The sequence below is a fragment of the Gopherus evgoodei genome, chromosome 8, assembly GCF_007399415.2.
Source record: "Gopherus evgoodei ecotype Sinaloan lineage chromosome 8, rGopEvg1_v1.p, whole genome shotgun sequence".
In the NCBI taxonomy this organism is placed as follows: Eukaryota; Metazoa; Chordata; order Testudines; family Testudinidae; genus Gopherus; species Gopherus evgoodei.
Genome location: NC_044329.1, coordinates 20,604,915 through 20,626,942, shown reverse-complemented (window position 1 = coordinate 20,626,942; position 22,028 = coordinate 20,604,915). Strand labels below are relative to the sequence as shown.

The 22,028-nt window shown below is 43.2% G+C and overlaps 1 protein-coding gene across 1 annotated transcript; it reads right to left on the bottom strand.

Moving 5' to 3' along the window:
- Window positions 1-13,773: 13,773 nt before the first annotated feature.
- Window positions 13,774-17,372, bottom strand: NKX2-5 (NK2 homeobox 5). The gene is made up of 2 exons (XM_030572877.1): window positions 16,964-17,372; window positions 13,774-15,389 (listed from the first exon to the last, which is right to left on the bottom strand). Exons 1-2 carry the CDS (start codon window positions 17,259-17,261, stop codon window positions 14,782-14,784), a joined length of 906 nt encoding a protein of 301 aa, XP_030428737.1. The 5' UTR covers window positions 17,262-17,372; the 3' UTR covers window positions 13,774-14,781.
- Between the last annotated feature and the right edge of the window lie 4,656 nt (window positions 17,373-22,028).

Genomic DNA, 22,028 nt, shown 5'->3' with positions numbered 1-22,028 from the left:
ATGTGAGTATACAATTCCTAATTATATTTAGCACTTCTCATCTGTAGGTCACAATGGTATTGACACAGGAAATTGAAACACAGACAGTTGAAGTGACTTGCTGACGGCAGACATCAGGTCAGAGAAACTATTAGAACTCATGAGTCTTGACTCCCAGTCTACTCTCTAACATGTCTCTGATGATTATGAATAGGGTGACCAGATAGCAAGTGTAAAAAATTGGGACGGGGTAGGGAGTAAGTGCCTATATAAGAAAAAGCTACCAAAATCAGGACTGTCCCTATAAAATCGGGACATTTGGTCACCCTAATTATGAAAGAAAGTTCTGGTTAGCTATTGAAAATTCTGGCTGTCCTGATGTTCACTATAATGTGTTGTACAGGTGAATGTACACTGTGCACTCAGAAATATCTTGGTTTGATTGCAAGTGTCCTTATGATTTTTCCTCCTATCAGCTTCAACTTAAATACAGTAGTTCCCACATTTCCCAGGCAACTGTAACTGTTCACCGGAGTTAGACCTTGTCAAGTGGCATATTTGTATTGAGTTTGTATGTTGCATGTCTTTATTGGACGGCTGATGTTCTTAGCCTAGAAACCACTAGGTGGCACTGCAAAATAAAGTTCCACCCAATCCCACAAGATTTTAATGCTTTGTCTAAACCAATCTCAGCACATCAGAACAAAGAATTGGATCCCAAAATTCCTGGATTGTCATGGTGCAAATAAGACAGGGGAAGTGTAAGCATACACACACAATAAAGGGCTACATTTTTCTTAAACATCCTCTAATGTTGTGTCACAGTTAACTGCAGACCAAATTAGCTGTAGGTGCAAAAGTTACCATTCAGATATTAAATGAATAAGGCCCCTGTTCAGCAAGGTGTTCTCAGACACCTCACATGCTTAAAGTTAAGTACATGCCTGGGCGATTAGGGCCAAAATGCTGCCAGTTTAGCTGACAATTAATTGTGCTTCCAGCTGACTGCAGAAACTCAGTTAAAGGTGGAGTTGAGACCTGTTAAATATAAATGATTAGACTTCATGCTTTCATTGTGACATCTCATTAGTATAACTGAAATATGCTGCATTGATTAATTTATTGAACAGAATTCCTATAAAAGGTCTTTCCCCCTCAGAGTTGTCCGTGTAGAAAGCCTCTGTTTATAGCAAGGTAATTTGGTTTGATCTGTACACAGATTACAGTCAAACATATATATTCCTTTTGGACATCTGTTTTAGTTTGGGAGATGTGTTAATTCTTATATAGTGTCAGATTTATTCCCCTGTCAGATACTTATACTAAAGGGATCAATTTTATTTCTCGTTTGATTTTTCTTTCTGATTTTGATTTGGCTTGATGCACAGGGAAATTTACACATGATTTATCATGTTAACTAGTATTCTTTTAAAGGAACACTATCAGGTTAAAAACTGCATGCAAAAGAGGCTCTTTACTGCATCATCATAAAACATCTTTGATTATTATCCCTGAAAGAATTTTTAAAATAAAATTGACTTGTCATCATTTATGGATTTTGTTAATTTTTTACAGTTCACCTGACTTTGACTAAAGAAACAGACTGGGTCCCCAATCCTGGAGACACTTGTGCATGTGCTTACCTTTACACACAACAGCAGTGCCATTGACTGTAAAATCTGTAATTTTCTGTATGCACCATAAGCCATACTATGCCACCAATTTCTAGGCAGAATGCTCCATTGAACTCTGCCATAAGTAGAGCTTAAATGATAATGTAATTCAGTGTTACATGAAACAAAATGTTCAGAAGTAGCCACTTATATTATGGGCCTTGGGCTACTGATTTCCGGAAGTACCAGCCACTCACTGCTTCAACCTGCGCTTTTGGTGCTTAATAATCTGTGACAATCAGGCAGGCTCAATGTATCTCATATTGGGCACTCAGTCTCATTGGCTACTTTTGAAAAAAATGGTCTAAAAGTAGGTAGGCAGGGGACTGGGACTCAGGACAGCTAGATTCCATTCCTGACTCTGCCATTTACTGTCTTTATGACCTTGAGCAACAATTTCCCTATCTGTAAAATAGTTCTGTTCACTACAGGAGGAGTGTTAAGCTTAATCAACTAACGTTAGTAAGGTGTATGAAAAACCTTGGGCAACAAGGGCAAGGTATTTGTATTAAACAGTGTCTCATGTATGGTGTGAGCCAGTTAGTCCTCCTGAAGTTACAACCTATGTTATTCTGAAAGAAAAGTTCTTATTTTCTACTGACAGGAGCTTTAATAACTTGCAGTTTTCACCTTCCTGTATGTTTAGCTATCCTGGCTTACAGGAAATAACATTGTGGCATCACCTGTTGCTCTACCTTTTCCTGTCAGCATTTACTGTGGTAGTCGCTTTACCTTATCTGGCTACTTCTGTAACATCCGCAAGTAAGTTGTATGGTATGAGGATTTATGGTGACTTTTCAGGGACTTTTATCATTAGATTAATACACTTCTGACACCTGTAGATCAACATAAACTTGACCCCTGGTCTCAACTGATCTATCATTAGGATTCTCCTTTTGAGGAGTATGGTCTGAGATGGAAGGAAATAGTATTCGTGGCAGGGCGTGTCAAATGACCATTTCAAGGTCAAAAGTCAAAGAGATAAAACAAAAATGCATCTGCGTTACTTTGGGCTATAGTTCTATTATTAATTGGTGTGGCAGGTAGATTGACCCTCGAAGGGGAATCACTGCTTGTTGTGGGGAAAGAATTGGTCCCCTGGTGTGTTTTCAGGACTACTTGGAATTAACTAATGATTTATCTCATTATCTCACCAGTGACTTATAGATCTATGCAACAGTTTTGCCCCTACAGAATATCACATATTTTATCATAAAAATCAATCCTAAACCTCTCTACTGTGTATTACTTCTGGGGTTTGTCTGGATTGCCCAGAGCTTTTCATTTTGCCTATGTATTTAGAATGCAAGCACCTTGAAGCACAGATAATATCTCTGTCTGTGTTTTGTGCAGCATCAGTTCCTCACCTGAGGTTATTAAACTCTGCTTGTGTCATGATAGTTAAGTTTAGGTGACTTGCCCAAGACTCTGCAGCAAGTTAGTGTCAGAACCAGGATTAGAACTTGAAATTTAGTGACTCCATTCAATCCATGCTGAGCCCTCACTGTCTCTTTGATGGACTTATAAAAACCCAATACCATGACAATACCAAAATGCAGAAAGAGAACACAGAAAATATATGCAATAGGAAATATATTAATAGAATGACTTTCAAAGTTTTCCACGGGACATTAGCCACTTCTTAAAAGTATTTCAAACTGAAAGTGGGCTAGTTTCTGTTACAAGCAGATTTCATGAAGGAGGTTATGCTAGTTATGTGATTCTTCCCACCTGATTTTGAACCTGTGCTGTTAAGCATTTTCATTTTCCTCTAGTGGCCAAATGGTATTCTAGTATCTTTGTTGATACAATAGCAGAGGAAATGGTCTCAAAGGAGACCTTTGGTTTGAAAACATCTGACTGTCTAATGCATTCTTAAGAGGATGATGTTCTTCAACTGGCACACACCGAAATCTGCAAGGTTTCTGGTGTAATGCTTTTGAACATAAAAAGCAACAAGATGGTGTAAGTGGGAACTAATTGCTTGCATGGCCTCTCCAGCCCCCAGACACCTGTACCTCAGCCTAAACTTGACTCCTGTCGTTTATGCTCTCTCAACGTGCCACGTTGACTTCTGGATGAAAGAACAGAGTAGAGCTAATGAGTTCCAACATCTCGATTTCAGCTGCAGTTTGGAACAGCTGTATGTAAAGAACGAACCTGCTCAGAAAATGAAAAGAATGACCATCTGGAATAGGGGGAGGGGGAGAGAATGGTTAGGAGGCCTTTCCTTATACTACATATTTAATCTAGGCTTTCTGCCTTTCAAGATGATTCCTGGAGGGCCAACTAGCTAGCTTTCCTGGGAAGACTCCTTAAACATATTAATCTTGCTTCTGTAATAAGGACAGGTTTTATTATTAGAAGCAAATGAATGTCAGATTTTAACAGCATAACTCCTCCCTTTTTGTTGTGATTATTCAGAGGAGATCTGCTATTCAGCAAACATCAAAATTAGTTTTCCATGCAGTGCAAGCTAGTTATAGTCAATCCAGTTTTTCCCAGAACAGCTTCACTCTTTGCAGAGTGATCACTAGAACCAAGACTAGATTGTATGTTGGTGCAAAACTAGAGGTGGGCCCTGAACTAAAGTTCTGGGGCCAAACTCCCCTTGCTTTTGAAGAAGTAAGATCTGGGTCTAAATTTCACTTCTGAGGACCACTTGCTCTCTTTGTATCATAGAGTCATAGATTTTAAGGCCAGAAGAGAACATTATAATCATCTAGTCTGAGCTCCTGTATATCACAGGCCAAACCATCTTTCCCCTTTCTGTTTTCTCATCACTTATCTGTTTACAGGGGACTTGTAGCGTGCCAGTACAGAAGCCTACTGGTCCACATTTAGGACTGTCCTCTCCACAGCCTAGATTTGATTCCTGTCCTAACCAGAAACTAGGCAAGCTAGGTAAGATGCCTTTTCTGTCAAATTATCTTATGTATTGTGATGGGAAGGGCATCCACACTTGCCCAATGTTAGTGTAAAGAGATACAGAGCTTGAATGTGACCAAGTCCAACCTACTGGATGTTATTGACTGCAGCAAAGAAACGTTATCATCCAAGAAAACTTAAATTGGCTTTGTCTTCCCACGCTTGTGTGTAAGGGGCAATGTAAGCTCCCCATTCTCACTTTTTTCCACATCACCAGAGGTTTGTATTCAAAATGGTTACTTAAGCGGGGATCCTGTAAATGTATGTAAAATAAAAATGAGATCTGAAACAGACAAATATTCCTTCCTGAAATACCCAGGCTCAGTGGTTAATGCAGGAGCTTAGGAGCTAGGACTTCTGGGTTCTATCCCTGGCTCTCTCACAGACCTGCAGAGTAGCTCTGAATAAGTCCCTTAGCTTCTCTGTGCCTCACTTTCCCCATGTGTAAAAAGGTGATAACAATAGTACCCCTTACCTTCCATGAATGCTATGGTGCTTAGTTCACTAATGTTTGCTTTGAGATCCTAGGGTGAGAGGAGGGGGAGAAATGTAGAGCATTATTGTTTTCCATTTGGATCTGAAATAGCAGCAGTTAAACTGTTCTATGTTTGGTGAACATGGCCTCTGGGAATTATGCATGCACAGCTGACCTTACAATGCACTACAGATTGCTGCCTTGTACGCTGATTTCAGTATATGTAATCTGGACACGAAATGCCAAAAGTCATCCATCATCCCCTGTTTTGACCTTGTAACACTGCCTGTCCTGTACAAGGCCAGCAGTTAGAATATAAGCTAATGAAGACAGCAGGACATGAAAGGGCTTTTCATTAGCTGATCAAAGGGCAGAAAGTAGTGTTTTTATAGGCACAATATTAAGACAAATAAGACCAAAAACTGTGATTGGGATTGAGGAAGAAAAATAGGTCATTTGAAAACTAACCTAAAATTGTCTCTGTAGTTTGTATCCTACAGTGTGGTGTTTTTGTATTGTGCGCTGTTAAATACTTGATGTGTTTTATCCAAGAAATGGCTACATTTCATTGCTGGATGAAGTAATCCTTGTGTATATATATAGGGAGGCAGTTGTGCTTAGCAATTAAAGCAGGGAACTTCATCAGGAAACTAGCTCTGTTTCTGACTGATTCTTTGTGTAACTTGAGGCAAGGCACTTAGGTCCAAATCTTCAAAAGTGGAAGATTTGGAAACCTCATTTTTTGGATGGACAAATCAAGACATCTTGGACCTGATTTTCTGTGGTTCTGAGCACCCATGGCTCCCATTGACTTAACTGAAACCTGCATACATGCATCTCAAGGAAGAATTTAGCCCATAGATCATAAATCAGTATGTTGAGTATCCTGTGATTGTTTGATGAAAGGAGCTGTAGAACTATCATTTTCAATTGTAGAAATTGTACACAGGTGTTTTCAGAGTTACAATTGGGCAAAACAGTTTGTTTTTACATAACTTTAAAAAGTCTGTCCAAATAGGAGGGAGTTGTGGGGGTGTCTCTACCCCTCGCATCTGCACACAGCGTAACTAATGAAGTCAACAGGACTTCTGCACAAGGAATGGCTGCAGGGTTGGACCTTTTATTTACTACCCTACCGTGAACAATTTTTATATATGTGTTCAGACTTGAAACCCTCAGAGCACCTTTATACAGAGTAACTGGAAGAAGAATTTCAAACATAGCTAGACAGACCCAAATAGATCCCAGGGGGAGTGCAGAAAAATTCTCTGTTTACCCAACAGCCAGAAATGAATAGCTAAAACTGAAAATAAAGCCTCACCCAGAAGGATGCCACAGACTGGTGTAAGCATGTCTGTCTGCTTGTCTTTCACTGACTTTCTCTCTGATCCATAACACATTCTGTCCACTGTTGGTAAGAGAATCTTCTCTGCAGCCCCTCCTACTTCATCAATTCTCCATCTTGCTTCAAATCTCCAATGAAATCTTGGCATCTCTTATTGTTCTGTATCACTTCATTTTTCTTCCCCTCTTCTACCATATAATTGTCCGTTGCAGCAAGTGTTCTATCTGTGGATTGACTCCAATGGGAGTTCTGGGTGCAAAGGGCTTTCAGGATCAGGAGCTAATTTCAGAACTATTATTTACCTCTGCAAACTATTTTGGGAGCTTGTTTGTAAGAAAGCCAATATATAAAATAAGGCCCAGATCTTGCAGTTACTCACAAGCGTAATTTTATGCACGAGCAGTCCCATTGACTTTAGTGGGACTACCCATGTGCACAAAGTTAGGTGTTTGTGTACCTGTGTACAGGATCTGGGCCTAAGTCTGCATGTAAGACAAGCGGCTACAAAATGTACTGACTAATCCACTGAACCCAAGTCAGGAAGAATCAAGTCCTGCTTTTGTTACTCACACAAGTAGTGTCACTGACATCAATCAATAGAGCTATCATCATAAGCTAGTATTTGGCTCTTATGTTTTGTTAGTATTTTACAGCTTTTTGGCAACTCATTGGACTGAAAGTTTTTGATAGCCTTTTTCTGAAACCTTCCTGATGACAGACTCACAGAGTGGGCAGTGCATGTTTGTACACTGCATCCTCCTCAGACTGCAAAGGGCACTTTGAAAGCTGCTGTTATCTCTTGCCGATAATAAGAGGGACAGTATAAAATATACTGGTCAGGAAGATGGGATTTGGGGCCAGTTTCTAGGAGCTGGTACTGGGACTTATTCAAAGCTTATGCTGAAATATACAAAGGATAATGCAATCTATTTAGGAAACATCTGTTGTACTAAAATAAACCATGGTATATTATTGGAGCAGCAGCTTGTATTTCTAACTACTATTCCCAAATAGGTAGAAGGTCTAGAAAGTGTTTCTGAACATCATTTTTTTTCAATTTTTTAAGTATTGTTAGTTGTTAAACTGATTAGTTGGATCTAGGACAAAAATCACTCCAATGTATTTTGAAATTCCATTTCTCTTAATAATTAATACTTCGCCCTCACTGCACTTCTCATCATTCAAAGCACTTTTCAAACATAGTTTCTTATCCAGTGTGAATTTGGTAGGATTTGCTTTTAGCAGTCTATAGCACCTTCCACCCAAAGAACTGAGTGTTTCACAGAAATTAATTCAACTTCACAACATCCCCATAAGTTTGGTAAATATTATCCCCATTTTAGAAAAGGGAAAATGAGGCTCAAGTGCTGTAATGACTTGGGCCACACAGCAAGGTCCTGATCCTGGAGACATCTTTAACTTTACAGTCATGGGCAATTCCATTCAGCCCGATGGGACTTCTCAGATGTATATAGTTAAGCAAATGGGTAAGTTTTGCAGAAGTCATGTGGATGAACCCCTGGACCCAGGTGGAGCTCCACTGAATTCTGTGAAAATCCAAGGGTCTGCCCTCACTGATCCAGCTGCAGGCTCGGGATCTAAGTCTGTAGCAAAGCTGGGAAAACTGCCCAGACCTCCTGAATCATAGTCCTGTGCTTTAGCCAATGCTCCTTCGGTGGCACCAAACAAATGTTATTTTAAGCAGGGATGGCTTAACAGATTATTTCTCACTGGGGCTGGTGTGTCAATTGTTCAGAATGTAGAGATGCTTTGTTTCTCTCTTTTTTAAAAATTATTTTTCTGGATCTCCATAGCTTTTCTCTTTATTCCGTGTCCTGGAAATAGTTGATTTTCTGTCTCACCCCCTCTTCTTACTGTTTTTAAGTCCAGGAACCACCAACATAATTTCACTCACACACGGTTTTCAGTTCCAGAATCTCTTTTGGCATGACCAAGATATACAGGTGGCCAAAATTAGGAAAAATAGCATAAGATTTGCCTTACCAGATTAGACCATTGGTACACTGTCTCTGACAACAGCCAATAGTAGGTACACACCTAATAGAGTAAGACCAGCAAAAACTGGCCAGCTGCAGGGGCTGTTCTTACCTAAAAGTCAACCAAATATGTGCTGGAAATGTCAGGGGTATTTTAAAGCTGTCCCTTATGGTAGGGGAGACAGTTCTTAGTGCAGCTTTCACCGTATCTAGAATCAGCGGTAACAATTTAATCTATTTTACAGTTGGTGCCTCTGATTTGTAAAATAAAATAAAAATACATTTTCTTGTTCTGCTGTCTGACTGCATTTCTCAGGGCTAGTGCCGAAAATGCAGCGCAAAAGAAAATAAATGAGTTTGGCTGATCTACAAAAATGTTTCCTTTCTTGGTGTATGGGAGGAGGGAACTGCATAAGACAACATGTCACCTAGCAAGTTGCACAAGCTGTAGCAATACTGTGATTTGCATGCAGGCTGGAGCTGTTTCCAGTCCAACAACAATGGATTTTTTATAGAAAATAATCGGTGAGGCTAGTTAACAATATTCAGATTCCTTTCTCTGTGGAAAAAGGAAGCGAGGTAGGAGAATGTGTTGGAGATGCCTTTTGGATGATTGGTCCTGTACCTGATGAGTCTGTCATTCAATGGAGCCTTCTCTGATTGTGAGGATGCAGGACTTAAAATTCTTTTGAGAGGCTGCTGGTGGCTGCCAAATAGAATATACTGTTTCATTAAATAGTATTCAATGTTCTCCCACTGGAACACTTCACAAAAATTTGCTTGATTTGATTAATTTTCAAATATACGGTACTAGTGTTCAGTCTCTGCTAGGAGGCCTCCATCGCCCTCTGTCTCTAAACTGAGCAGGAGAGAGAAAAGAAACACTGATGTCTGAGCAACTGAGAATGTTCTGATTCTTGTTTATGTTGGGGGAAACGGTTTTAATTCCTTGGGCCTGATTCTCCCTTATCCTACACCTTGGTTAGTAATTTCCATTAGTAGAAACTGATTAGAAAATGCTACCATATCAAAATGGCAGCATTTCTGTTTATACTGGTGTAAATGACTGACCAAGGTGTAAAACAATGGAGATTCAAATCCCAGTCTGCAAGCATTTTGCCTTTCTTACTCAGAGATATTTGCAAGATTCTCTTAAAGATGTTACTCCTTTTAAACAATCCTGATTAGAATAATTGATGATATTCATTAGATATTGCTTATGATCAGTACTGTTTGCTGCACTTTGGGTGGAGTAAGCAGAGGGCTTTTTTAGTTGGCATGTTCAAGAACACTAAGCTACTTTACTTAATTTTTGCCAGAACCATGGCTCCTTGGATTGTGTTGCAGGAATGCAGGGCAAAAACCCCAGGAATTACACTTCTTCCAACAGAGTAACTTTCACACAAGGTGCAGGGAGTTACGGGACTCAAGAAATAAAATCCTGATTTATAACACAGTTTGAAAACTACGTGGCTATTATTTGGGGAGAATTGCAAAAGGCAAAAATGCAGTCTCCTGTCATTCCCTATTCAACATGTTACTTTAACAACTGGGTGAGTTCCAGCTTTTTTATATAAAGCCCTTAACTTTATAGCTCACTTGTCCTATGAAGTCAAGTAATGCTGAGCAATATTTACTCCAGTTGATTTCAGATTGAGAAGTAAATGCTCAGGGCCCCTGAAAATCTGGCCTAAAGTGTACAATTAAGGAGGAGTGGGGACCTCAAATCCAAACTGCAATCAGTCTCCCTTTGTTATACTCCCTGCCCTGCCAGGAGCCCACAGCATTACTATAGTATCTGGAGTGTGGAAGGTCCCAGTGGAAACCCAACTGCCCCACACTCTCCTCTAAAATAGGTTATTGTAGGTACAGGGGTCTGTTGCAATATCCTATGGATGTAAAATGATGCTGGCTCAGAAAGAGAAATCAATTTATCTACATACATTCAGATTTTCAAAGCTGACTAGTCATTACAAGGAATGGGAATTGGGTGTTGAAATACCCTAAACAACTTTGAGAAACGCCACTATAGTCTTTGTAACAGTGCGGAGCCATCCAGTCAGATTGGTCCCCGGTGCCATTCCACTGGCTGCAGAGGATTGATGGCCAAGATGAATTTGGCCCAAAATAGAAGCAAGGTGGCTCAGCTCCTGGGAAGGTGGTGGGGGCAGTGAGCACTCTCTCCTGGTATTAAAATCAAGAAGGGATCCCTGTGATCAATCCCTGCAGTTTAACAAGGAATCCCTGTAATCAAAGTCCCACACTATGCCTCATTCTGCGGATCCCTGATCTGCTGCCAGGTTCAGGCTGGAATACAGGACACTGTTCCAGCCAGCTGCAGTTGTGTCCTCTGCCTAAATTGCTTTCTGAACCAGCTCCAAGGCTCCGGTTGGTTTTCCAAGTCCCTGTCTTATCCTGCTCTGCATCTGTTTGTGATGCAATTCCCACAGGAACTGGGAAGTATGGAGAGGAGGGGAGAATGTGAGAGGCCTTGTAGGCAGAGCCTGTAGCAATACATGGCACACTGGCTCCTGCATTGATCCCTTTGAGCCATGAGCCTAGTGCAGCGCTAGAAATCAGTCCCAAACACTGGGCTGAGAGTTGATTTTGTACTGTAGAGTCAGAGATGGGATTTAACTGGCTAGTAGTAGACATCTGCCACTGAAAAATTCACATGGGATTACAAATGCAGCCAAGAAAGGATGAGACAGGAGCAATCCCACCACATCCCCAGTGTATGTTAAGGACATTACTGCCTAGAGCACTGCTGGAGTGAGAATCCCATCATGACTTGTTGCTCTGCGAAGCCTCTTCTTTCCCTTACTCTTTTTGGACCATTTTTCTTGCCCTCAGATATTAGTATGCTGGATTCTGAGAGACTCATTAAGGATCAGATTCTGTGGGCATCGCTCAGTCTTCACTTGGCCAAAATCCCACTGCCTTTCCCCTGGGTTAAGCAGTTCACTACTTGCTCTTAATGTAAATTTTGAGGATTTCCCTATGTTAAATGGAACTTCCATCCTGGTCAAATTCTGTATTGGCTGGAGAAGGCGCAGGGGCCCTGAATTCGCTGCATGTGCCCTATTCACACACTCCTGGAATTAGAGCAGGGAGCATGTGTTTGACTGGGGATACACAAAAGAAGCACCCAGTGACCTCTTTGCAATGTAATCCTCTTTCATTAAACTGCTGCTCCTTACTGGAGAAAACTGGCTTGAAGTTCACAGGAGTTTTGCCTGGGTAAAGACCTCAGGAGTTGTAACCCTGATCAAACGCTCTGATATGAATGTTCGGGGTTAGGGAACTGCAGCAATGGAATCCTTGTCCCTGCCCGGAGAGGAGCATCATTTGCTTTTTCCAGTCAGAAATATAGGAATTGTATTGTGCTGATCAGCTCCCGAATGGCCAGTCATTCTTAGCTTCTCCGCACTGCCTCCTCTTTACAGGACATTTTAAAGAGGTGGCTCTCAGCTTTTTCTGTGCGGGATTCCGAAGTCATTGTGCCTCTGTCTGTGGCAATCCCTCCAACATATGTAAACAGAATTATGTTTGAAAGATAGAGGGAGCCCGACAGACGGTTTCCAAAGGTGGAAAACCCCTGAGGCCTAGACAGGTGAATGCACTGTAGACCACCAGGGGCTCGAGCTGCAGCACTGATTGCAAATAGAAACCATCCCCCGACCTCCTTATCTCTGCAATCCTACCTGCTGGGGGGGGGGGCGGATCGGTCCCGTTCGGGGGGTGAGGGGAATTAGTGGCGGCAGAAGATCTCCATGTATTGGCAACCTTTCATCCTGTGTCCCAGGGCCACAGCCACCCTGTCTCCATCCCTGTTTACTGATGGGGCCGATATGGTGAGCCCGGGAGAGAGGCTGCAGGTTCCCCTAATTGCCTTATCAACAACCGGCACAATCTCAGACACTTAGAGGATGTTTTGACTGCGCTGAATTACAAGGTTTGTTGTTTCTCACTCCAATAATTGACATTTGATAGCGACTACTGTAAAAAGGCCGGGTTGGATAGAGCATCTGCTCTTCCGATCCGTGTGGCCCGCGCTCACCTCCACAGCTGGGGGAAGAAGCCTCCCTGTTGGGAAGACTTCTGCTTGCTCGCCCCGAAGTCGACGGCGAGCGAACTTTTGGGATCCGTTCTTCAATGCTTGTTTCAGCAAGATAGCGCTTTTAATGCCCAACCGATAGCTGCTGTTGGGACCCACTCCTGATGTTAAACCAGTGTGAATTGTTGTGTCATCCCCACCCCTTCTGTAAAGCTCGCGTCCGTGTCCTGAAAAGAAATTGAGTTTCAACTAGGAGAGAGGGGGGTAAAAGCTGAACTGGCAATGAATGGAAAGTGACTAGACGAAAAGAATGGAAAAATTACTAGGGTTTGTGTCAGTGTCTAGTTCAGAGGCTATTGAAATCTCACTAGGACTTGCGTATTATTTATAATTCGTGCCTTCGCTGAATACCGTATCTCGAGCTGTCTGCTCTAGTCATATTTTGTAAAACAGACGTTTCGACTTAAAATCTCTAATTCCCCCATGCACAAACCATGTTTCGGAACTCCAAAGGGCTTCACCCAGAGATTTTTTGAGGGGCCATAGATACAATCATAACAATCGCCATGCAATAAATCAGAAATAGAACTAGAAAGCCACCTACATAAATGCAGAAGCTGTTAGCACTTTGGATAGTCAATCGCCCCAGAATGAAAAGGGATTTAAAATGTTGATATGAATAAGTCTGGGGTGTGATTTCTCCCAGAATGGATGTTATATATAACGAGTTCTTGTTTCAAAGGGAGATTTAAAAATTGAATAGTGAAGTTAGCGGCATTTCCACAGGTCCGAGATTTATCCGCAGCAAAAATGTTACTGCTTTGGTTTTCACGCAGAACAAGTTACAAAATACAGAGTTTATATATATATATATATATATATATATCTGATATATATATATATCTGATGAAATCAGGGAGTAAAATGTGAGAGACCCAAAGCAAATGAAATACAGTTTTTCACCCCAGCCCCCAAATAATGAACACGGACACCTCTCCTGGCTTTGTCTCCTGCGTTGCTGTAAACACAGATGCAGATTTAAGACAGGTAAAGTACAAATGCTGCAAGGGGATGCCGCCCGGGACATTGTGCTATGAGCTAAATCCGTCTGGCTTCACTCCTTCAATTACATGCGAGACGAATCTGACCCAGTGAATTAACTGAGGGCAAATAGGCCTCAGTCTCCTGCGCTGGTGTGGACCTGCCCCGGCGCAGTGTAGAGAAATGCCTTTTCCCTCTGCACACCCCAGTACTAAGCTAGCAACGGGAGAAATAATGGCTAGAATGAAAGCAAAGGAGCCGTGCAACATTAAGCCACTCTCTTTAATGACAAGTCACCGAGTTCCATCAGCTTGCACAGCCAAGGGAGACACAAACTGGCGGCTGGACAAGGAACAGACAGTGCATTTAAATACTAAATCACGTTTTAGTGCATAACCCTACGGGGATCTAGCATGTAACAGCATCTGAATTCCTTCATTTCGGGGCTTTGTCTTTAGTCTTTGTGTGTTGGTGAGATCTATATACACGATATACTCTCCCACTCTATCTCTGGGGCAAGGAAAGTTACATCTTAAATAAAATAGCAGACCGCATGGTTTTCACCAAAAGGCCGCGTTTGAAGATCTAGGACAAGCGATACACTTAATTTTAAGGACTCTTCGAAATCTGGTGTCCGTGCAGGAAGTGCAAAATGAAACATGAACTTTGATTTTTAAAATAAATCAAAGAGTTTGCCACGGCAATATTGTTCAAACTCTTTTTGAAAGAGCCATTTCTGTAGCGCAAAACGGCCCACTGTTGGATAGGCGAACGGTGCAAGACCTTCTCAGCTCTCAAGGCTTCCTACAGCTTTTCTGAGAAGCTAGGAGGGATCTGTGTGTAGCTTTACATGGGATAGGTAATGTGCTCTCCAAAGCCCCTGGCAATTTTAATATAAACCCCCACATCTAATTGTGTGTTTGTATGTGTGTATGTGCTTGTGCTCTTTAACTTACATGGGGTAGAATAATCTGTACAAAGAACTTTCAAAACTTCCAACTGGAGATGCCGACAAGCATGCTGGTGAATTTCTCGAGGACACTACATTAACCTGGAAGAGGCCCATTCCCTCCCAGTCCTCCCAGCAGTTTGAAAATATATCGAGACACTTGCTTGTTTGCTTCTCTGAGGGATCCCAGGCAGGGTGGGGGGAAGCCTGTCCTTTCCCTTAGCCTCAAGTCCAACGTCTCGCTGTTCGGTCCATTGATCAGTTTACAGTCCATGTGAAACGTTGTCCTCATTTTACCGTTGCGCTGAGGTCTAGAATAGGGATGGGTGAAGTAAGTCTACCAGGCTCTGATCCCATGCAACGTGGAAATCCCTGCGTTACCCTGCGGACTCGATGTTTGCACTGAATTCAAGTCCCCTACGCTGAAGTTCATGAAATTGTTGCCGGCTGCAGCAGGCTGCATGGTCTGCATGGAAGGGTAGTTGCAATTGTAGTTGGCATTGCAGGCTGCGCTGTTGTAATTCGTGTAAGCAGGGTAGGCGTTGTAGCTATAGGGGTTAATGCTGACATTGTAGGGTGAACTGTAGGGGGAAGATTCCCCTAAGCAGGGCTTTCCATCTCTTACCAGAACAGGCACGGCTATCCTCCTCGGTGGAGGGATCCCGACCATTTCTAGGGTCTGATCCTGTCTCTGCCTTTTGCATTTATACCTTCTATTCTGGAACCAAATTTTGACCTGGGTAGAGGTGAGCTTTAGGACGTTCGCTAAATGGTCTCTCTCGGGGGCCGAGAGGTACTTCTGTTGCTTAAACCTTCTCTCCAGTTCATAGACTTGAGCTTGAGAGAAGAGGACGCGGGGTTTTCTCCTCTTCCTTTGTCTGGGGCGCTCTGGATCCTCCAAGCCTCCTTTCTCCTGTTCCAGGGTCTTGTGAAGAGAGCACAGTTCTGAAGCAAAGCAAAGAAACCAACAGACAATAATCAATGTACGGGAATCGTTGTAACCCGTGTAAATGAGTATCCCAGACTTTCCACTAAACTAAACTCTGCTTCTGTTTGAGCTACAGACTCCAGATAACTTTCAAAAGCCCGTTCGTTGCCGCTGGAGTTTCTCCAAGATGTTATTTCCATTGTGGAGTTCTTAAACTATATTATTAAATGTTACTACATTTATGAAAGCGCCATAGTAAACGAGAAATTAGATTAATGGGTAATTACTTAAAAATCGGAACGACTATTTCGATCTTTAATCTGTTTATTACAGAGTTGATTCGTTTTATACTGTATTTGTAGCGAGTATCCACCGACCGCACTGAAATTGGTTCAGTTGTTTCTTAATTGCACAGGAATAATGTCTGTCTCTTCTTTTTTGTTGTTAGTAGTTTTCAAAATGCTGCGGGCCTTAAATGTAAACCGAGCAACCCCAGATATCCCTTACTGATACTATGAACATTAAAGAGCAGGGACTGGCTATGATTCTTTCAGCAGAAAAAATGTTGAGTGAGTAATAGCTTTTGGAATTATTCTCCAGAATTAAAAGTTGCCAGTTTGCAATTCATTTGATTCTACTAGCTGATCGTTGTTTTCCGTTTGCCAGATAGTTCACTTCGCTCGCAATTCATAACACACCGTTTCATTTTTGCTGTTGTACCAAAATTCTTCTTGTAAACGAGTTTGGAAACAAGTTACAGGTAACGGGAAACTTCTCGGCAACATTCTCTCTTTTTCCTGCTACCCCACCCCAAAACCTTAAGCCTCTCCAGTCCCCTGCTCGAAGGATCCAGCTAGCTAGCAAACAGGAGTTGCTGAGCGCCCGCAGATCATAGTCTGGAAGGCTCCACAGAGATGAAAAAAAAGGATAATATTCTTCGTGTACTATCTCCTTGTCTCTCCTTCCAGTAGCATTCCCTGTAAACGGGACAATCTTACAAGCAGCAAGACACTGCCCAGAATTCAGTCAAAATGGCCTTTCCACGGGGTTTGGTCTGGAATCGCTAAAATAACCGGTCCTATTTCTCGGAAAGATCAAAAAGATAGACTGTTTTCTCGGGTACTATTTAATAATTGCTCTACCTACCTGTACGTCTCTATTTATATTCTCGGAGCTATTATGTAAGTAATCTGCTTTAATTTACTTCAGAAAGAATTACTAACAAACATTGCTATCAGGAGACAACCCCCTTCCTCTCCATCACTCTGAGCTGAGGGGTGTCCAGGGGTCTGGCCTTTTCCCTCAGTTATATGGAGTGGAAGCCGCTAAGTGATCTCTTCCCCCCTATAACTTTCCTCTCCTTTTTAGCAGCTTGGGTCTGATGGCCGGTGGTAGGGAAAAAAAACTAGATAGACATTGTTTGGAGGCTTTACCTTACCAGAGCATCTAAAAATCCTCCCGCGCCCCAATAAACGGTCTCACCGCTAGATAACAACCCTCAGCCAGTTGCCAATGAAGGCCTGGGGTTGTACTTTCACAAGAGCCCCCCACGGTGTTATTGGAAACACTCCTCGGAGTGGTGCCCTTTTACCTTTCTTGTCCACTTTAGAGTCCTTGGCCGAGTCCACTTCCATGTAGCTTTTAACATAGAAGGAGCTGGGGAAGGTGGTGGAGTTTTTGGAAGGGTGAGTCTGAGTCTGCTTCTCACTGAGTTCAGGGAGGACTGTCGTCTCTGCCGTGTACGTCTCCTGTTTGAAGGTTGACAGCATGCAGGAGGAGGAGGAGGACAGAGTGGAGAGCTCCATCGAAGCCAGGCCAGTCTGATGCTGCTCCAGATTCAAAATATCCTTGACAGAAAAGGGCGTAGTAGTCACGGGACTAGGAAACATTGTGGGGGCAAATGAGGCAGCGACCAGAGCCCAGCTTCATGTAAAGGTGGATTGGAAACAACCAACCTGCAGCGGTGGTGACTCCAGAGCTCTCCAAAGGGGCACATAGCATTCCAGCAATTAGCCTTGATTTGTGGACTGGAGGCAGGTAGAACCAGACCATAAAGGAAAAGAAGGAGGGACTAGGCAGTTTGGGGGTGACTTTAGCTTTCCATTGGCTAACTGAGCAGTGATGGAATAAAAGATGCAAAGTTCCATGTCACCTAATATAGTAATACAACTCAAAAACATCCCCACTCATTTAAAGGGGCAGCATTGTATTTATCCAGCTTTCCCCCGCAGACTTTGTTGATCCTTTAACAAAAAAATTCCGAAAGGCCTTATGTGTACAAACCCCCTATCTGATGCCATCTATCATACAGTCAGATTAAATAAACAGGCCTGGAGGAAACCATCAAGCAAATATGTGCTGACTTCAATTTAAAAAATGGAAGTTTGGATTTTAGTAATCTGCACTATGTGATCCAACTGATAACAGAAGAGCCTGCACCATTCATTGGGACACATTTAAGGGGAAATTTACGTCTGCAATTGAAGAAGAAATCGATGAGATTCTAGTGAGGCATATTATCTACAGCGCCAATGTATGGGGTATAGCAAGGTAGCCAAAGAGACCGCACGTGGTTCTTTTTCATCTGTTTGTTTGTAACTCTGTTCAGGACAAAAACTATCAAGACTCTGTTTTTTCCTGTAAAAATTACCGCTTGTAATTGTTCTCTTTTAACGTTTGCCATCCAGCATTCTGCAATGCAGCGGACTCAGGGTCAATATTAGTAATTCAGCGCATTTAAAGAGCGGGCTATGAGATAAATAAGCAATAAAGTGCAACTTTGTGGTGACTGTAGAGATCAGAGGCAAGATATATGTGATGCAAAAGCGCTAAGTACAGCAGCAGTTAAGGAAAACACTGTGTTCGCTAACACAAACAACCGCTCGGCAGCGAACAACTAAAGTATGGGCTCTTTGCAAATACAAATTGGAAAATTAATCTCTATTATGGAGAGTAAATATCTGAATCCCAGTCTCGGGGCCTGGCTTTCCATAAGTGGAAGGCTATGACTGTGGATCACTGCAGCTCCTTGTATTCAAGGACCAGAAGTGAGAGCCCATTAATTTCATGCACTTATTGCCACTAAAATAAACCGCAGCAGCAAATCCTTCCGAAGGATTCGGCTGGGGGAGGGGGCGTTGCGATGCTTTCAGTTAAAAAAAAACCACACACACACACACACAACCCAAAAACATGTAAGTAACTTCTTGGGGAAAGTATTTGGTGTGTGGAATCCCCAGAATTGCGTGGGGAGAAGAGCAGGTTCTAAAAGGCAACTGGAAAGCAGCTCTTCCCAGGCACATCTCCCTAATGATCTCTTAATTCAGTCCAGGGTGATAAGAGATAAGGAAACGGACTTGTGGCTCCATGTGGAAAAGTGGAGCGGAAAAGAGTCTTCGGGTGATATGGTGAGTTCGCCTGGCCTTTGACATATCCTTCCTGGGCAGAGATACTAGTGAAGGGGGGTGGCCAGTCTATTTTTTCCCCCTAATGCAGAGTCAGGATTTTTAGGAGGCGGAGAGGGGTAATGTCTCAGCTCTTGTGCAGCAGCAGAGCCATTTTGAATATGTCCATCTATGCCTTCGTGCTAGGGCGCCGACTGCAGCCATTTGTAAGAGGGGAGAATGGCCGAAGGCATCTCTCGGGTTTTTATTCCGATTGGCAATAAAACGAGAAGAGACGTTTGTTTGGGGTGTATGAAAACCCAGCTCCCCGGCCTGACATAGCATCGCCTCTTCTCCAGTAACTCGCCTGGCATTTCTTGTCATGGAACTGCCCGGGGTGAAGCCACCCGGTGCTAATGAGGATGTCCCCGGCGCTTTAGGCTTTGCGGTGGAATTTAGCGTTACTGGACGGGGCCCTTGTGTTGGGCAGCGGGTGCTTGGCCACGGGGGAAAGGCAGGTGCGTGATCAGAGCCAGAAAGAGCTAATGTAGGAAGAGCAGCAAGAGGAGCCAGCCACAGCTGCCCACGAACACGTGCGGTATAACAACCTTACCCAGAAGCACCTGCCCCTATTTATAAAAAATGGTTTTTCCCTCCAGCGAACTAGACTCGATGGCGAGGAGCTTATTGTCTATCTCTTTCTGTTTGATCAGCCACTTTATCCGAAGAGCGGCCCAATTTCTTCTCTTTCCCATGGGGGATCTGAAGTCTGACATTTATCTGTCGTTTACCAGCCCCTCCGCCCTAGTGGCTTCAGATGTGTTTGTATTTTCTACAATTTGTTTCCTCCTGCTGATAATAGCCCACCTTAATTAGTCTCATTAGAATTGGTATGGCAACATCCATTTTTTTCATGTTCTCTGTGTATATATATTCCTACTTCCTACCTAAAGCCCACTGCATGCATCTTATGAAGTGGGCTTTAGCCCAGGAAAGCTTATAACTCAGATAAATTTGTTAGTCTCCAAGGTGCCACAAGCACTCTTGATTCTTAAGGCGGAAATGTAACTTTCTCTCCAACGAGAAAAATAATTAACTCGCTCTAGCCTGCAGTGTATCGACTCTCGCAGCCTGGGTCAAAGCTCCCTGAATGTGGAGTTCGCTTTATCTCCTAAGTTGCTGCTATTCGATGAAGGAGCAACATCTGGTTCAATTAAAATTGTTGCTGCAAACGATTGCTAGTGTCCTGGTACCTTTTCGTTGGTGAATCCGAGCTGGAACTTGCTATGACAGTGTAAGAGATTAGAGTGTACAGAGAGGCCTGAAATATTGCTATTTAATGGAGGGAAACGCAACCATTACAGCTCACTTATTTTCAGCTATTCTTTCCCAGAAAATGTTTGACACTTCTCTAGAAAATTCATGTAGACGGAATTAAGAGCAACTCTTAGATCAATTCGAGCGACTATTCAAAAACAGGGTGTGGATGGTGTGTGTATATACATCAATATATGGAGAGACTAAATATAACCCTCCAGACGCCTTCATAGGTTGGTTCCATCTAGAATGTACGAACTCCACTATTAAGGCTGCCCTTGCATCTCTAGTCCCTCTGAGGCGGGTGTGTGCGTGGGTGCGGGTGTGCGCGTGGGTGCGGGTGTGCAAAATAAATGCGACTTCATCGGGTAGCAGCGTGGGAAATAATGCAAACTCCGCGTTTAGGGAGCTTCTCCCCAAACATATATACATACATCTGACTAACATTTAAAAATACGTATAGGGACACAAAGTTTAGGAACACAGGAATTGCTGTGACTAGGCTAGTATCCTATTCTATCCCAGCGAAAATACCGAAGTCCCTCTGCTTCTCTCTCTCTCTCTCGTCTTCCTATGTCAGGACGAAACATTTTGTCTTTGCTTGCGCTTGCGTTTCTCTGTATAGACTGCTCTGTGCTCAGCTCCCCATCTCCACATGGGGCTGTTAGTGCCCCCTAACTCCCACCCTTCCTAGGTCTTATTTGTTTAGATTGTAAGATCTTTGGGGCAGGGACCAGCCCTTGCAGTGCGTTTGTGCAGTGCCTCGCCCAATGGGGCTCTGATCTCGGCTGGGCTCACTAGGCGCTCCCTCCGTCTTGGCAGGGTCAGAGGTTCTCAAACTTTCCCCCGGCATCCGGGCGCATGTTGTCCTTGCTATGCGCTTGCAGCTTCCGTCGGTTTTCACTTCATGCCGAGTCTGTAGCTAGCGCGGCCTTTGTGTACTCAGAGATGAAAGCTGCCTGCATATAAAATATTATGAACTGGAAACTGTAGAGTTCCTAGTGGGCCCGAATCACACCCTCCCTCCCAATCGATAGGGCCCCGGCTGCAGCGGTAGATGTGATTAATTGAAAGATAAGCCGGAGCGCTCATTTGGAATGTCATTAATGCTTTAGCGAGACATTCGCTGGAGACAGACAGCGTTATCCTCCGCTTTATCTTCAACAATGCATCCCTTTTAATACTGCAGTTTAGAAACAAATGGGGGCTTTCGGCTCAGCCCTGCCCTGCCGTGTTTATATTTTTGGAAGAATCACAAGGAGTGGGAGTCCCGGGCTCGGCCCCCTGATAAATGAACATTAGCACTTTTTAAAACTACTGTATCAACAAAAAGAGCTGCAGGGCCGCAATAATTGGTGAAAAAGCAAACACTCCGTAAAGAGAGGCCGGGTCTGCTCTGTGTCCGGCTGATTGATGAATAAGCCACTGACATACAGCAGCTCACGGACTTTCCGGGTCGGGGCTCATCACCCTCCTCCCCTAAATCCCCTCATCCCGCTGAAATAATTCCCCCAGTCCACTAAACATGCAAGAGGGAGGTGTTGGGAGGACAGAAGGAGAAGGGGAACCAGAGCACCCAGCCTTGTTCTGAGTTCCAGGAGAGCTCCCCTCATGTAGATGGACGCAAAGCCGAGTTAGTGACTTAGCAAGCGGGGCTGGACCCTCCTGGCAATCAGTCCTTCACTAGGAAAACATTTAAGAGCCACCCTGCCTTAGCCAAAGAAGCTCCGATACAGCATTGGTGTAGGACAGCCTGTGACCTATGCCAAACAGGAATCCCTGCCTCAAGGCAAGGCCTTATAGGCTAACCTTGGCATAAGCAAGTCCAATGCGGAACAGGGGAGTGGGTGTGCGATTGGAGTTGCTGCAGCATTCTTTTAGCTGTATCTGCTGTGTCCATCCGCCCACTGTTTAGGCATTGGAAGTGGCATTAATATACCCATAAGAGTTCCTACT